Source organism: Neopsephotus bourkii, unplaced genomic scaffold (genome assembly GCF_033783945.1).
Source record: "Neopsephotus bourkii isolate Nb327-2 ecotype Australia unplaced genomic scaffold, CSIRO-AGI_Nbou_v1 NB_1652, whole genome shotgun sequence".
In the NCBI taxonomy this organism is placed as follows: Eukaryota; Metazoa; Chordata; class Aves; order Psittaciformes; family Psittacidae; genus Neopsephotus; species Neopsephotus bourkii.
This window is the reverse complement of record NW_026902126.1, coordinates 118415-135873: the sequence shown is the minus strand read 5'-3', so window position 1 is coordinate 135873 and position 17459 is coordinate 118415. Positions and strand designations below refer to the sequence as shown.

Genomic DNA, 17459 nt, shown 5'->3' with positions numbered 1-17459 from the left:
TGTATGCAGAAGTATCTGAGCTAAATTTGTCCTCTGAGGGTACAGGAAGGGAGCACATTCTAAAATGTTTATTCAGTTTTCTTTACGTGCACTTAAAAAGTAGCCTGCACAACACGGGCTAGGGCATTGCTGGACAAAGTGTGTATTCTTTAAAAGACTTGCCTGTAGATAAATTGGATTGAAGTGTGCTTTCGAGTTATGGTTAAAATAGAGGCTGTCATTTAAAGATTTATGTAACCAGAAGAGGTACTTGATACTTTAGAACTTCACCTAAAACCAGAAAGCCATTATCTGAACTTTTCACTGTTATTGACCTACATTAAAAGTGAACTGTAATCGGCCACGTTGTCTTCTGTTCATACACCCTTTTTTCCTTCTGAAGTATCAACATTTCAGTCTCATCTTGTAAAGAGAAATGTATTTTAGGCTGTAGGAACCGTATTGCTGCTTAGACTTGAGCATAACTGTTCTGTGGCAGTGGTGTAAGCTGTTCAGAATTACTGTATTCACTTCTGACTTTAGCTTCTGGCGTTACAACATGCATGACTTGAACCTTGGGATAACAGTAACTTGTTCGGTTGCAGTTTTGCTGACTTGTAAATGAATTGCGACGTGCTGCAGGCAATTCAGCCTCAATGCAGAATGCTCTGCTGAAATTCCCCAAGAGCATTGGTCAGCCAGTGATGACTGCACTGTAAATACATGGTTGGTATCACTGACCACCTGACAAAAGCAATGGATATTTGTTCTTTTCTGGAAAACCTTTGATAGCCTGGAGCTGTGCTTATCCAGAGGGAACTGGGCCACTCACCTTTTTGGCTTGCGTGGCAGTAAGCAATATCGGATGCTTGGGTTCAAATCTTTTACATCCAGGACTTGCATACCTGTTCTGATTCTGATAAAGCTTCTAAATATCAATGAACTTGAGCTGTCAGAGCAAGGCGATGAGTGTGTTGGTAGTCTGGCTGGACCAATGACTTGGCCTCTTTACTCTCATGGATCCCTGGTTCTAGTTGATGTCAGTGTAAATTGCTTGACTATAATACTGAGAGTTATTAGATTAAATCCAGTTTTAAAAGCGGTATGTTTGGGTACTCGTAGTGGTGGACATTAAGTACTTATTGTGTGGGGTTGTCTTCTTTTCCTCAGGGCCTCCACGGATGTCTCCTAAGGCACAACGGCACCCTCGAGGTCACAGAGTCTCTACTGGTAGGGGTACAATTTCAAGTGGCTTAGAATTTGTATCTCATAATGCACCAGGGGAAGCATCTACTACTGCAGTGGCACGAGGCAGCCCTTCAGGTGGGACGTGGTCATCAGTTGTCAGTGGGGGTAGGTAAAGCTTGGCTTATTGCAGATGGCTTGCCAGGGGCACTCTAGAGTGTGAATGCTAAGCTGCGTTTCTAGGCAATTCAGGCTCTGAATAAACACTGGTCTGTTAACTTAGCCTGTTCAGATGATGTGGGACAAGGATGTTCCCGGGTAGCTTAGTAAACTAGTTGGTGAGTTGGTCCTTCGGGTGCAGTATTGACCTAATGGCAGAGAGGTTAAGTCAGATGCTGTATGAAAGGAAGGAAAAATGTGGGAATTGGTTGTTGAAAAAAGCAGTTTTCATGGAAGTTATTGAAGGAGACGGGAAAAGTTTTTTGTGTTCTGCTGCATCACTGAATTTGGTTAATGGCAGTGTAACTGAGTTGTGGTTTACAAATGGAGGAGGCATTTGGAAAGAGGAAGGCTGGTGTTAGAAGAGATGATTAAATGATATTCAAGTTAAGTTGGATGTATTTTTCCTTCAAAACCTGGTCAGGTTTTAAGTGGCCATTTTGTGTTTGTCTCAGTGCTGTAGCAGCAGATAATAGCCAGTGTCTCTTCTTTTTTTGTTCCATTAACATGTTTCTTAAATACTTCATGACACAGGCCCTAGTCTCAAGCTTTTGTAGTTGAGGCCGTGTTCTAGTGAGTTGTCAGCAGCTGGGCACTCTCTTTGAATTGAAGGGCAAGTGAGCAGCAGATTGAAGTCTGGTACATGTTAGCAGTGCTAGAGTTCTAGAGGAGGGCAGTGGGAATGCATGTTTCAGCAAGAAGGGAGGAATTAGACCCCCTCAGACCTGTTGCCTTGTGGAAAAGATTTGACCTCTTCTGTTACGGCATTATGTCTGATTCATCTTCCCTCCCCATTTTAGATGTTATTAACGCGCAAGTAGGATTGTTAAAACACCTTAACCCGTCTTTCTCCTCGCACACTTGATGTTAATATGTGATGTAAAGCACGTAACTAGCCACGGTGGGAAGAGCAGGAGGTACAAGTTACCATTCAAAGAATATACAGCTTCCCTTGCTGCTTTAACATGGAGGCAAAACCATACATCAAACCATCTTCTTTCAATAGGATATTGTTTTCCTTCCAGCTGGCAAACCTCCAAAAGAGGACGCTGTAAAATGGATGTGGTTTTTTTCAGCCCTTTAAAAAATGTTTTACAGCTGTTTGTGTGGAGACCTGGCCACCTCTTCTGTGTTAATGTGAGCTGTTGTAGTTGTACTACTTGGGGGCTGGGGAGAATATTGCAGTTTCATGGTGGCACTACAGGGCAGTGATATGTATTAGGTGACAGTCTGCAGAATAATTGTACCATTTGTCTGCAATGCTACATTGTAAGGAACTAGGAGGTGTACCTGAAAGGTAAACAGGTTTTCCATTACTATATAATGCCCCGCTAAGTATTTTAAAGCATGTCGTTAGTGATTTATAAATAAGCAAACTGCTGAGCAGATGAGGAAACTTAATCCTATAACTGTTTTTTCCCTGTTTGTTTCTAGTTCCAAGATTATCCCCTAAAACACACAGGCCTAGGTCTCCAAGGCAAAGCAGCACCCCCATGGGACCAGCTCTGCCTTCTCCTCAGCCTGGAACTATTCCCACTGAATCTGTTGCCATGCCTGTTCCAGCTGCCTCTCCTACACCTGCCAGCCCTGCATCCAACAGAGCAGTTACCCCTTCCAGTGAAGGTAAGTTACCCTTGCTGCTTGCAAATGCTCCTGTTCCTTAATCCCTGACAAAGAATGTGCCTCTGCAAGAGCAGAGCTGCTTCCTAAATGATAGGAAAACTTCTGATGCATTCGATTTCACTGTGTAGCAAGTTCCACTTTTGTCATGATGCTAGCTCTAAACTAAGGTTGGAGAAAAGCTTTTTGGTAAGTCTATATGCTTGATTTCTGAGTTGAATCGAGGATTGTATTTTTTCTTCAAACTGAGTTCCTGGCTGTTTAAAGAAACATGGGATGCTGGTTTCAAGGAGTATTCTGAGCGTAGCAAAAGGAAGGGGAATAATCCAAACACTCAAGAACACAATCAAGATGTCTGAGAACTCTAATCATTCTAGCACTGTCTAATGGACTAGTGAAAATAGTCCACTCTCAGTTTATAGTTCATTTCCCAGCCTAGTTAAGGCTCTGTGTATGATGTGAGGGATGTGTTCGACAGGGACTTCTGCAGCTTAAAGGCAGTAGAGTGGGAAGGAGGGAAGATAACCCTCCAGACCCCAATGTTTTCTTTTGTAAGCTAAAATGGTTAAATCTCAGTTCTGTTTCTGTCTTGGTGTCTCTCTTTGGTTAGTTTGAGTTGTGTGTAAGTTAATAACTTTGGTAATTTCTTTCCTAGCTAAAGATACTAGGCTTCAAGACCAGAGGCAAAATTCAGCAACTGGAAACAAGGAGAATATAAAGCCAAGTGAGACTTCTCCTAGTTTTCCTAAACCTGAAAACAAAGGTTTGTATCTAGCTTTCAACTATACTTGTGTAATACAGGAATTCCACGCACTAAACCTGCTGTACTGACTGCTTTAGTTAGCATTTTGAGGAAGACTTGGAGGCAGTCTGGGGTGTTCTACAGCGAAAACTTGGTTGTGCAGGTGTGAAGTGTCAGGTCTGCAATTTTACATATTCTTGACTCATCAACACAGAGTATAGAGATGCTCATGTGGATGGTGGGCTTTCTTTTCTCGTGGTTGTTCTTTTTCCTGCTCAGAAAGCTGGTTTTTAGCTGTCTGGACTAAATGAGTGTTTCTGCTTAGAGCTGTACTCCTGAGCATCATGGTCAGCATAGGTTTTGTAGCTGTGCCTCTTCCTACTATGCCTTAAATTTTTCCCTTTCTGCAGCAGTTCTCCAAAACATCTTTTCATGCTGAAATTAGAATCATAAAATCATTTAGGTTGAAAAAGACTTTTAAGATCAAGTCCAGCTGTAAACCTGACCTTGATCAGCGTTTCGCCTTTACTTGCAATGATCTGAAACTCTGGTCTGTTAATGTTCTGAGGGTTTTGCTGCATGCTGCTTTGTGTTCAGCTGAGTTCTGCAGTCCCTGCACCTCAGGGCTTCTGTCTTGGTGCAACGTATTAGAACTACAGATATGCCAGTTATGTAATGCTGTGGTTTCAGCAGTGTATTTTTGTGTGCTCAGACACGTAGTTCATGGAATTACAGCAAATTACAGATGAAATGATAACCCTATTTCATTTTTAGATGTGAAACATTTTTGCAAACTCAATAATGTGTACGTGTTGTGCATCAGTCTTGTATTAGAAATGCCTGGACAATGTTGATCTTATATTTGGCAGGTGTATCTCCAATTGTTTCAGAACATAGAAAACAGATTGATGATTTAAAGAAATTTAAGAATGACTTTAGGGTAAGTCTCTCTGTGTGTTAACTTAATGATGTTAACTCGTGTGCATCCAGACTGTTTTAATGAACTGAATAAACTGCATGTGGTAACAGGAGAACAGGTCTTCACCACTTGAGCTTCATTTATGAAAATAGAAGAATTCATGCTAGATACTATAAAATCAATGCTGACTCTTGCTAGTAGAATTGACTAATACACGTGAATGTGTGTATCGACTGTCGACTGTACACTGAAAAGAGTACTTGAAGCCTGTTTGATTATTAGGTGCAAATAATTACCACATTTAAACTCTGTGTGGAAGAGCTGTTTGAAAATTAAGTGAGGGGATTTGCTGAGGCAATTTGAAGATGGTTAAACTGGTTTATTAAATCAGGTTGGCTTTTCAAGTGTTACTGTTAAATCACATGGGGATGAGTCCAGACGGTTGTCTTAAGCTTTCCTGTCACTCCCTAATCAACATATAGGTCATTTGAGTAGCTGAATAGCTTCTTTCACAGTGTAGGCTTAACACATCATCCTGCTTCATAGATTTCTTTTCTAGTAGAGATGGAAATGTATGCTTTAAAAGGTCATTTCCAGATGATTGAGGCCTGTGGGACTGTGGTTTACTCTGTGTATGTGATAGCATTAGGTTTGTCTTTCCCTAGTTCTGCATATCAATTTACTGAGTATATTCCTTGGGGTTCTTTCTTTTCAGTTACAGTCGAGTTCCTCTTCAGATGCAATGGATCAGCTGCTAAACAAAACCCGAGAAGGTGAAAAATCAAGAGATGTAGTTAAAGAAAAGACAGAATCAACCCCTAAAGAATCTATCATAGAAACTGGCAGTAATACTAACTCTAATGGTGGCAGTAGCAAACCTAATAGTCCAAGTATTTCTCCTTCAATAAGTAATAGTTCTGAGCAAAAGCGAGGGCCTGAGGTAACTTCACAAGGTGTACAGACATCTGGGCCTGGAAGTAAACAAGATAAAGAGGATAAAGAGGAGAAGAAAGATACTTCTGAGTGAGTAATTACGCCTTTTAGAATAAGCACATCTGTTATTAGCATTTAGCCATTTGTGGATAAAGCTGTGGTGAATGTGTAATATCTTACTGTTTATATACTGATACCGGTACTCTCTGTTACACAGAGAGGATAACAGGTAAAGTGACTACTAAAAGTCATCTGATGAGTCAGTGGCAGAGCTGCATGTAGAACCCTTTTGATGCCTAATTTGTATCTAAATGCTTATTTAAATGTTTTCCTGGCTCATGTGAGCTATAGTATCAACAGCAGGAAAGCTTTCTTATGGATGAGTATAGTAAGAGTGCTGTCACCAAGGGTGGCTTTTTGCATGCCATGTGTTGCTTGAGTTCTCAGAAATCCGACTCTCAGATGGAAATGATGTTTTTTAATCTAAATTTTTAACCATTAAGGATTTTTACAGATATGCTTATAACAGAATAATGCTGAATGTCATTTTTTTGTTATGTTTAGGCAAGTTAGAAAATCAACCCTTAATCCTAATGCAAAAGAGTTCAACCCTCGATCTTTTGCTCAAGTAAGTTACTTGATACTGTTTAATGTTGCTTCTGAGTAGATCTAAGTAAAACTTGTCCTTGGAGGATAATCAAACTAATCTTATGCCTTGTTGAACTCTGTTTGTAGCCGAAACCTTCTACTACACCAACCTCCCCTCGTCCACAAGCTCAACCTAGCCCTTCCATGGTGGGTCATCAGCAGCCAACCCCAGTGTACACTCAGCCCGTTTGTTTTGCACCAAATATGATGTACCCGGTTCCAGTGAGTCCAGGCGTGCAGGTAAAATGCAAACTTACACTTCTGAGATGGGTGTCAGCAAGTTGAGGACACTTAGGAGATCTAAGTTAAAACAGGGAGATGGTACAGCTTATAATACTCTTGTAAATATAGGCACAGTTGCATTGTTGTTAAGTTTTAGCTAGACTCCCTCCCCTTTCTCAGGGCTCTCTTAAATTTTAAGCAGCTGTTTCTTCCAGCTGTGTCCCACTAGTTTCTGGTTATTGTAGGGATTACTAAAATAGCGAATCTAGCTGTTATAAAGCTTACTGATTTAGTACGTTGAAGCACCAGTAGTAGCATGACTTAACTGGTTGTTGCAAACCATATGACCTTAGCTGTTTGTACATGCAGATTAATCACAGTGAGCCAAGAAAATACCTTATATAAACCATGTAACATAACAGAGTAAAATGCATCAAAGCTGAGTGGGGCCCCCACTCTGACACACATTCACTTTTTAAAGGAATATCACAGCTTTGCCTCCTTGTGTTTCAGCCTTTGTATCCAATTCCCATGACGCCCATGCCAGTGAACCAAGCCAAGACATATAGAGCAGGTAAAGGTGAGAATAATACTGCCTGTTTGGTTCTTAGTCTGCATGCAGCATGAATACATTACAGATGTTTGTGTGTTTTTTAATCTGTGTTAATTTGGTTTCAATTGCTATTTCAAATGCTATTTTTAATAAAGAGAAGTGGAAAATGTAGATAAACTAATTCAGCCAAAACATGCTAAGGTTGAGTAATGGGGAGTTGCTTGGTTTGGAATCTGATTTATCAAACAGGAAAGTGTCTCTTATTTGTAATGTTAGGGTAAGCTGATCATTTTCTGTATTTCGTAAGCATTATGGGTTTATTTAAAGGGAACCTTTCTGCGCCAATTTTCTCCACTGATTTACATCAGAGCCCTCAGTAGTGCTTTAGTAGAGGGGGTTGTCGTGGTCAACAAGCAAAATCACTGTTTTTTCAGAAAGAGTTCATACTTCAGAGTATAGAGAGAAATTCAGAGTATTCAGAGTAAGAGAGAAATGCTTCAGAAAGAGTATGTGATGCTGCTCTTCTTGAAAGAGCTTACTGCTGGTTCCAGTTTGTTCCTTTGCATTCCTTCTGCAACACTAACTGAACAGCTGGACTAACAATACCATGGTTTTAAGAAGTGACACCTGTGGCTGTGGAGGGGAGAACATGTGTGGTGAGATGCACTCTCTTCTGGGCAGTGCAGTGAAGGAGCAGAAAAATGCTGGTCTTGTTTTGATAGTCGTGTTTCACATAATGCTCTGATTCTACACAGTGCATGCTTTCTTGCAGTTTTATACAGTGGGTTGTGATGATAGGTTCCAGTGCTGCAGCTCCAGTCACTGGAGGAGGAAATTGTTTAAAAGAGCAGTTCTGCTGTGTAGAAATAAACAAGTAGCCTTTATGAATGGAGGGAAGACAAAACCCCACAATGTAATTCTGTTTTAAACCACACTAACTTCACTGTGGTCTGACCCAGGAAATCTTCTGGTTCGAGACACTGATTGTTTTAATCAGAGATATGTTGCTGGGTACCCACTTGCTGCATGAGGCTGCTCTCCTGTTCTGAATTCCTTTCTCAAGTTCCATTAGTTTTGGATATCCATCCTGTGTGCAGCACAGTCCTGACGGAGCTGCATGGGTTGAAGGTCAGGGCTTTTACGCTGTTCCAGTTGCATCCTGTATTTACTCTTCTCTGTTGTTGATTTTCAGTGTAAATACAATCATCACTGAGTGAATTTACTGACATCTTTAACATTTCCCTCCTTGCCTCTCTCTAAGGGCTCTGTCTACATTGCGCACTGCAGTGGAGTTCACAGGTGCTTAGGTTAGCATAGTTATTAGTTGCAGTCTCGCTGCAGCAAGCTGGAGCTCACCTTGAACTCTCATGCCCTATTGCTTAGTAGACTGAATTAGTTTGTGCTCAGTGCCTGGCTGCTGTGGTTTGATGGATTGTCTTACCAGGATAGCTCGGGTGGTCCCACACTACAGTGCTCTGCTCTCTTAATCTTTCTTTCCTCTAATTATTCCTACTCCTTTTCTTCTTATAGGTTGATTTGTCCCCTTCAGTGTTGACTGTGACCTAAAAGTTGCTTTCTGCTATCCTGAGGGATAGCACAGAGCTTAAAAGATGTGAATAGCTCAGATTGTGGCTGTGTGGAGACCTTTATTCTGCTCCCCTCAGCCATAAGCACAAGCAATTTTAACAGACTCAGATTTCCCATTGATGGAACAGTTGCTGAGTAGTTCCCATAGAGGGTGAATTAAGCATTTTGAAGGGGACAGGATCAAATTTAAATAATGTGGGTATGCTGCTATAACCTTTCTCTTCTGTACTTATTCTTGACGGTCCTTCTCTCCCTCCACCTTTGTTCCTTCCTTCACAAAAAGAGCAGGCCTGGGTTTGTGCCTGTGTACATGGCTCAAAGGCAGTGATGAAAATCAGATGTTTGTTGGAGGAACTCCTTTTCATGCTGTTCCTTTTTCATAGAGCTCTAATATGTGGTTAAAGCTGAGGCGAGGGTGTTCCACTTGGTCACAGTGACATTGTAATGTAAAACCTTTCAGGAAGATGGTCATTCTTTATCCTTTGTTTCTAATGTGAGGCACTGTTTGCTTTGTAGTACCAAATATGCCACAGCAACGGCAAGACCAACATCATCAGAGCACCATGATGCATCCTGCCTCAGCAGCAGGCCCTCCAATTGTAGCTACACCACCTGCTTATTCAACACAATATGTTGCATATAGTCCCCAACAGTTTCCTAATCAGCCTCTTGTGCAGCATGTGCCACACTACCAATCTCAGGTAAGAGTCCTTCCACTCTACATGATAAGTCAAACCAGAAGTAATTAAATGGCTCAGTCCTAAGTTGTCTTCTGTCATAAGAAGTCACTTAGAACAGTTCCTATGTTCTGATGGTGTCATGGTGTGCTTCAAAGCCTGTAACAGACTGTAAGGTCAGTTTAGAAGTTGGCATTTATTACTGATCCTACCTTTTTAGCTCTTTGAAGAGTTCTTTCCAGTTCAAGGCCAGGACAGCTCCTAGTTAGGTGTTCTAAAAACAAACTGGTGTACTGCTCTTACTTCAAAAGCTTTGAAATAGACATGATTGGATAAATGCAGAATTACATGCGTAACTTTAATACATAATTTGAGTAGCAAAAGTCAGATATGCCATTGGGTTTTGGTACTTTCTAGCCCACTGCAGAAAATACCCTTTAATTTTTAGGAACTGCTGGCATAATGGTGCTAGTATGAAATCTGTAGTTTGCTCTGTATTTTAGTAAGGCTAAGCTATTGCTATTACTGTTTGCAAGTGCATAATTGTTTAGATGACAGTAGTTTCTTTGTAATAGCCCTCCAATTAACTGTTTTCTTCTTTCTCTTGTCTGCAGCATCCTCATGTTTATAGCCCTGTAATACAGGGCAACGCTAGAATGATGGCACCACCAACACACGCACAGCCTGGTTTAGTATCTTCTTCTGCAACACAGTATGGTGCGCATGAACAGACGCATGCTATGTATGGTAGGAAACGTTTTGTGTTATATGTAACTTTTTAAGTTCTTAACGTTGTGCAGGGTTGTATTTAATCTCAAGCTTCACACATGGGTATCATTCAGTTTACACCAGTAGATGTGGTTTATATTTCATAAGATGATGAGCAGAGAGCATTGAAAACTGAGCCACCCGGTTAAAATGAAAACTCAAGTATGCTGATTTCAGTAGGATGCCAGTGACCAAGATGAAATTTCAACCTGGGAGCTGCTAAAGAATATCTGCCGAAAGAAGTTTGTTCAAGTTCCCTTGATGCTCTTGCCACAACATCCCTTGATTGTTTCTTGATTATAATTAGGACTTGTTTTATTGCAAGGCTATGACCTCAGTTTTAAAACTTGACTTTAGTTCTGACAACTAGTGAAATGCTGTCCTTATGCTACTAGCATTATTAACAGTATGAACACTGCTGTTTAAGCAAAATAAAACATGTGTTGCTTACCTTTCTTTTTTTGGTAAGTCAAGGATATATGAAACAGCTCATGTATTGCTCTGACTTTGACAGTTACTCTCCAGCATTATCAGATGGGCGTATTTCACATACAGTGAAGTGCTGAAAATGTGGGTTACCTTGTTACAGAGTAAAATGTGAAAGAACTTCTAAAGCATTATAAATGTATGATAAATCAATGCCCAGTTTGGAGGGAAAAAACCTCACTGCAAAACATGCTATTGAAAGAGGTAGAATCAAGGTTGCTAGAAGGCTTGGAAATTGTCATAAAATGTCAAAACAGCAGATGGTCTCTTGAAAACATGGCATTTCAATACTTGTTATAGCATCTGAAGAAGCCTTTTATTGGGTCACGTATATTATTGACTTAGATTCTAATAAAAGATTTTCTGTACCTTTAGACATCTTTGTATGTGTTCCAGTGCTTAGTTTTACACTGCTGCTTAATGGAAGTCCATGATGTGTCATGAAAACTTACAAAGGCTGAGAATCTGAAGTTTAGTGTGGAATTACTTCTGATTTTAAAAAGCCTGTGTCTTGCCCATCTGAAAACATCCTGTCAGATCTCGGCAGTGGAATGGTAATAGAGCTGAGAAGCAAAACTGAGAGAGAGAAACCTTTTCTGACACTTGGAGGAAGAACATTTCAGCTCATTTGTGCTGAAGCTGAAATGGAAGTTACTTGGTAGAGATTAAGTCTTTCACAGGTCCTTGCTAATTGTGTAACTTTGATCTTTTCTACTCTTGTGCTTGAGGTGTCCATGTAAACAGATCTTCTTTTTCATTAGATTAAATAGAGTGAATGATCAAAGGCTTTCAGACCATTATTGGTGAAAACTCTCCTCTCAAATCCTAATGAAAATAAAAACCAAACATGAGATAATCTGAGATATGGTTCAGAATGGTTGCATGTGACTTCCTAGCAATTTCTCGTTGTGCACCATCCTTTTCTTCTGTAGCCAGTGGGTTCTCCAGCATTGAAGTACAAGCCCAGTACCCTTGGTTGACTTTGATCTGTAGATGTCTGTATAGTTTTATCACTGATACTCTAATTTACAACTGTTAGATCTCATTTCTGTGTTGGTTTTGCAGCTTGTCTGTTGTAGGTATGTGACTACCTACCAGTGCAAACAACTAAGTTGGGTCAAACTCGAATTCTTTGGTATTTTCTGCCATGTAATTAAATACTACATTTCCAAGAGCACCTAATTTAACAGAAGTTGCATGTCCTCCTGTGTTCTTTCAAGTAGCTACTTGCTGACTCTTACAAATGTTCTCCAACCTTCCCCGTAAATGATCAAGTGCTTGAAATTCTTGTTATTGAAACCATTCAACACAGCTGGATCATGAGCTCCATATGAGACACTTTTAAGAGTATATTCTTGCCATGTGCAGATGTGTTTATTGCCTGGTGAACATGAATTGGCTCAAATGTGCCCTTAACCTTCAGGTTTACAGTTAGCTACACATGAGCTGACTTCTGATGTAGTGCAGCACTGTCTCAGTTCAGCCTTTTGCAAGTCTTCCATGTGCTGAGTACTTGAAGACCTTGCCTGTATGGATTGTGTTTCCTTCAAATGTGTCCATCTGTAACAGATGCACTTCAGCTTCCATTTATCAATATGTGAACTCTTGGGGAAAGCATAGAAATGCTTGAGGTGATAAATATAAGCTGCTTGTGGAGTACACTGCTAAAGAACAACGTGCTGGAATCATTCACATCTGATTGAGTGACTGTAAGAACGTATCCATAACTTATGTTCTGTATTTTGGGAATCTTAAGTTTACCCACAGTATGTTTAACCTCAGAATACCAATGCACTTTGATTCTGGTCCTCTTCTAACCGTAATCTGAGAGCATAACAACTTCCTGAGGAGCAACAACCACTGCTTTTGATTTCTGGAGCACTTGCTCAAACAAGTTCTCAGATTTCCTTCTGGCTCTTTAAAATTGGTGTTTGATTTTAAAAATATATATTGTTTATGGTTAAATTCATTTTTGCCCCCACTGATACCAGGATTCTGTGGGCTGTAACTGCCCCTTTGTCCTTCAAGGTGCTAGTGCTTTCTTTGAGATGACTCTTGGAATGTGCCCTTTTTTTTCTGCATATGTGGTAGAAGAGGTCTGCAAGGACAACATTACTGAGACCTGGGGGTTGGGGGGGCACTGCTTATGGAGTATTCTTAAAGGTGTGCAATGTTTTCTGGTGAGACCTGAAAGTCCATCTCCACTCATGGTTTGGGACAAGTTGCAAGTCTGTGGCAAGCAGTTACAGCCTGCCAGCGAAGAGAAATGCCTGTTGATCCATTGAGTGAACTGCCCTCACTGCCAGAGTTTGGGTTTTGTTTTCCTTCCTGTCCTGGCGAGAGATAGCTGAATCCAAAACACATGCTGTGACCTACACTTGTTGATAAGCACTCTTCCACTTTAAAGAAAAAGTATTTTTTTGTCTAATGCTGTTTAATGGGATATTTCTGCACTTCTGGGATTTCCTTGCCAGTCGTTACAGTGTCCTGCTTCTGTTTGACAACCCGCTGTTGACAAGAGCTCAAGAGAAGCAGAGGAGCGTGGTCACCAGTAGACCCACCTAAACCTATGATGGAGCAGTGTATAAACCATTGGGTTTTTTCCCCTCAAAACACAATTGGGAAGGACAATATTCAAGCAACTATCTTCCCATCTACCAGCCAGGTGCTAAACATGTCTAATTACACACTTCAGTTTGTAACTTTTGGAGACGTGAGCCACTTAGATGTCTTTACCAAGGAGAGCTTGAAATGCAGGCACTGCTGAAGCAGAGCAGTACACACACCTTTAACAGCCATACTCACATACCTGGCCATGGAGTTGTTCTCACCCTACCTAACTGCATGTTGGTTTCAGAATGTATTGTCTGTCTCAGAAGTGTTGGCTCTGTGTGATCTCCCTGCTACCAATGTCCTTGGGCTGGAGTCTGCTGGCCATGGTTTGCAGTTTGACTCCTTGGTCCGTGTTACACAAACACCCAAACTTGTCTTGTGCTGTTAGGAACAAAATGTGGGTATCTCAGCAGAGGGTGGATATGTGCATTCCTGTGACAATGACTTTGTGTTAGTTTACCATGTAGCTGAATTGCCTGTGTTTTCAGATAACTGGAGTCCTCTGAAAAGCTTAACTTTTGTGTTTAAAACCAAACTTGGGTAAAACCAGACCTTGGTTTTATACAGATGCATTTCCTGTTTTTTGTGCTCTCATTCCTGTCCCCATTCTCCCTTCCCCTTTCCCCTTCTGCATATGTTTTACTGGTCTGGTGTTGTCTCTAACCTTTATCTGGTTTCTGTCTCAGCAGTAGAGTAAATTCTATTACCCTGATAGTACAATGGTGGATATAATATAAACCTCAGAGGATTCTCCAGGGACTAAGAGTGAACCAGTCACCAAAGGTGTCTTGGAACTGTTAAGAATGACAGTGATCTAGCTGAAAAAGCAGGGGGCCAATTTCTGTTTTAGTGTGATGACATTTTAACCTTCTTATTACAGTGGACTGTAATAGATCATTAATTGACATAAAGTTGATTTTTGTGTGATGTAAGAACTGAAGACCTCATTGTCACAGTTAAGGAAGGCTTGCTTGAGACTTGTGTTGTTTCATCTCCACTCCTTTGTAAAACTAAATATCCACTTCTAATAGCACCTAAGTAAATAAAAATAAATGCATGGTTCTACAAGCTTAAGAAAGAAAACCTTAAAGCATTGACACTGACCTTTCCAGAAGACGGGAAGTATGCACGTGGCAAGAGGCTAATTTACCTTTCTATTTCCCAAATTCAGCATGTCCCAAAATACCATACAGCAAGGAGACAGGCCCTTCTTTCTACTTTGCCAGTGAGTTGGGTTTTTTGTACTAATTTTGATTGTACAGAAAAAGCACTTTCTAAAGAACAGATGTTAAAGGAATGGGACGTGTTGAGGGAACAAGTTTCCTTGCACCAAACCAGTGTGTGGAAAACTCAGGAAGGTTCCTTTCAATGGACAGGGGCGTGAAGCAGATTGATATAAGCACAGGAGGCTGATTTGTTGGCTTTTAAAATCAGGTTTGCATGTTGAATAATCTCTGACTTTACTACCCAGTCTTTTCATCCGCAGCCCAAAGTGAGCACTGCATGTGCATGGCCTTTCCTTAAAACGTGACTGAACTGCCTCACTCCCTTTCATGGCTCAAATGGGGTTTTTAAAACTTCACAAGTTATTTATCTTCCTAAAAGGAGGGGTATCTTGTGCCTCATCTATTTAAAAAGCTGTGGCTCAAGTTCAGAGCCCCAGGGAGGAAATAACTTGAGTTGCAGCTGAGGTGAAGGAAGGTTTCTGTAGAGTTGCTTTGGAAGGAGAGCTGTGAGCAACGTACTTTGTCTTTATTATAACAAGAGTGAGTAGATGAGGGCTTCTTGCATCGGATGCTTCCTCCTTGGCCAATGAACAGTATCTGTTACCTGGCTCCAGCACTCCTATGTGGTGTTTACTGCGTCAGTGTGAGCATGGGGAGAGGGGCTGATGTTCCCCATGCTCATGGTACACAACAGCTAACACGGCCTTCAGTTATGTACGTATACTGGGAAAGGCAGATTAACTAATACCTGCTGCCTTGTATGTTAGTGTTCATCATGGCACTTTGAGGAAGCTGGGTTTTGGGGGTGTTGTTGCAGGATGAGCTGTTGCTGTCACCCAAAACATGGGAAAGGAGGACTTGCAGTTTCAGGGTATTTTTGTGCTTGCTCCTGTCCTGCAGTGAGACTTGTTGCTGTGTGTGTCTGCAAGTCCATGGAGACACATGCACTCTCCTGGGGTTTTTTGAGTTAGCTCATGCAAGAGGGATGTGAGAAATACCACTTGTTCTCCAAAAATCTCTTCTGGAACAGACTCCCTGTGGTTCTTACACAGCCCTGGTTCTGCGTGAACTGGTGTTGAAGGATGCTGACCTGTCCTGTTTTCATGCCTCTTGGTTTGGTGCACTGAAATAACTTTACTAAGCTCGTTCCTTTCATGAGTAATCTTTTAAGTGAAGTCCACTCTACCTGTGTAAAATGACTTCTTGAAATGTTGTGTTATGAAAGAAACATTTGCTATTTCTTTGCTTCCTACCATTCAGGTCTTTTAAATGTAGTTATCCTCACCATCTTACTGGGTCTGGCAATAGTTTTGAAGTTTGTTCACTGGTCAGTTCTTGAAAATAGGCTTTTCAGTGCATCTTTGGACGATGACCAACGATGACCACCATTGGCACCATTGAAATTCCTACCAGGGCAAGCACAAACTTACAGGATATGGGTTTTTTTTTGCATCTGCCCTTGTAGCTGGGAGTTCTGCTTGATTTCTGCTGCTCTGACCTCTTTTGATTTCAGCTCCTTCTGTGGGTTTGATGGCTGACTGCTCCTTGTTTGCCTCTCGAAGAAATGGGTTGCACTTTTGTAGAGTTGAATCCAGTAATTCAATCCATCTGGTATTTCTGCTCACTTCATTACCCAATCACTTCCCTTCACTGTCTATCCCTGCCAGGTTGGTGGAGTTGAATAGTTCATGGTAGGAAACAGCTTGGTCAAAAAGATGAAGTGAAGCAGATTATTAGCCCAGGAAGTATTTTAGGGGGAGAGGGAGTTTAAGGCAGAAAGGGTGAGTAAAACTGTGTTTGTGCTGGAGTGAGCAGGGGCTACTTGCAGCAAGGAGATACACAGAGCTGTTTTGTACTTTCCTAGAGCTTTCTCAGCACTTTCTTGGATACTAGATGGCCATCTGGAAAATGTCCAAAGCACTAAGAATTGGGAGAAAATGTTGGATAATTGGTGATGTATTGTGTTTTTCTTCACTCACCTCCTGTCTTACCTTGTTTGCTCTCTGATACGTGTAGTGAGCTCGTGTGATGAACAGGCGAAAATCCTTGACATGAGTCACAGTGAAAGTGCTTTAGTTACAGCTAAGCAGGTGAATTTCTCATGGCTGTTCTGCAGGGCTTTCACAGGCTTGCTAGTCTCATAGGGTTCGTTGGGTTGTCATGAACTATTAATTGCACTAGCTCAACGTGGAAACCCTTTTACATCCCTGGAGTTGAAGTTTGCACCCTGCTTCTGAGCTAACAAAGATCTGTGCATGTATTTCAGACTTGCTGCCACTCGCCCTGAACCCTTCTTCATTTGAATGCAGTCTCAGTACAGGATTTAGATAAGTGTCCAAATAACATTTTTTGAAAGGCACTTTTAATATTACTATTAAAACATGATTTGCAGCAGCATCTGAAGTAGTTTTAACCAAACTTGTAGAGTTTATTGGAGTAATTTGTTAAGGGGAAAATGGGGGAGAGGAGAAGCTAAGCAAATAAAAATCCCTCAGTGTAAAATATCTGGTATTTCCAGTGTGAAGCTATAGATAAAAGATGTTAAAAAAGGTTATGGAAGAGCTGCTTTCTGACAAAGCCTTCATCCTCCCCCTGCTTCTGCATCTGTTCTTTAGGGTACTATTCCTAGGTTTAAGTGGTTTCTTAAGAGGGAAATTCTTCTTTGTGAAGTTTTATTGTATAATGTATCTGTTTCAGAGTAACTCAGTTTATTATTCTCAGCTATGAAGAGATGAAAGATGAATTGCATGAATGGTTGACGAGAGCACCACATTATTTCAGTGGCTCTTAACAAGGAATGTGGCAGGATGTGGGGAGCCTTGAATGTCTTACAACTTGGAATTAATTTTCATATACATTTTAAAGCATCTTGAATGGAGTCGAAGTTAATTTGTAGTAAGGCGTGCCAGCGCTGTGGCTGAGGCAGTGGGATGAGAGCTGAGGAAGTCTGCTGGTAGCAGTGCCCTTTGGCAAGCAAGTCAATCCCTCTCTGCATTTATTTCTATTACTTTGGCAGAGGTAATAACTTCTGGCCTTCTGCAGAGTGTGGATAATAACGAGGTTGAGAAATTTGACTGCTCTG

General features: G+C 41.0%; 1 protein-coding gene across 11 annotated transcripts in view; it reads left to right on the top strand.

Moving 5' to 3' along the window:
* ATXN2 (ataxin 2) overlaps window positions 1–17459 on the top strand; it is a 51006-nt gene that overhangs the window by 25433 nt on the left and 8114 nt on the right. For 4 of the 11 annotated variants that reach the window (XM_061374686.1, XM_061374685.1, XM_061374694.1 and 1 more), the window contains 11 exons: window positions 1150–1332; window positions 2818–3006; window positions 3659–3766; window positions 4615–4685; window positions 5380–5687; window positions 6162–6225; window positions 6333–6485; window positions 6981–7047; window positions 9124–9308; window positions 9899–10031; window positions 14323–14376. In XM_061374686.1, coding sequence (XP_061230670.1) covers window positions 1150–1332; window positions 2818–3006; window positions 3659–3766; window positions 4615–4685; window positions 5380–5687; window positions 6162–6225; window positions 6333–6485; window positions 6981–7047; window positions 9124–9308; window positions 9899–10031; window positions 14323–14376 — 1515 coding nt within the window. The remainder of the gene's footprint in view (window positions 1–1149; window positions 1333–2817; window positions 3007–3658; window positions 3767–4614; window positions 4686–5379; window positions 5688–6161; window positions 6226–6332; window positions 6486–6980; window positions 7048–9123; window positions 9309–9898; window positions 10032–14322; window positions 14377–17459) is intronic. The other 7 variants (XM_061374688.1, XM_061374687.1, XM_061374693.1 and 4 more) reach the window with 5 other exon arrangements.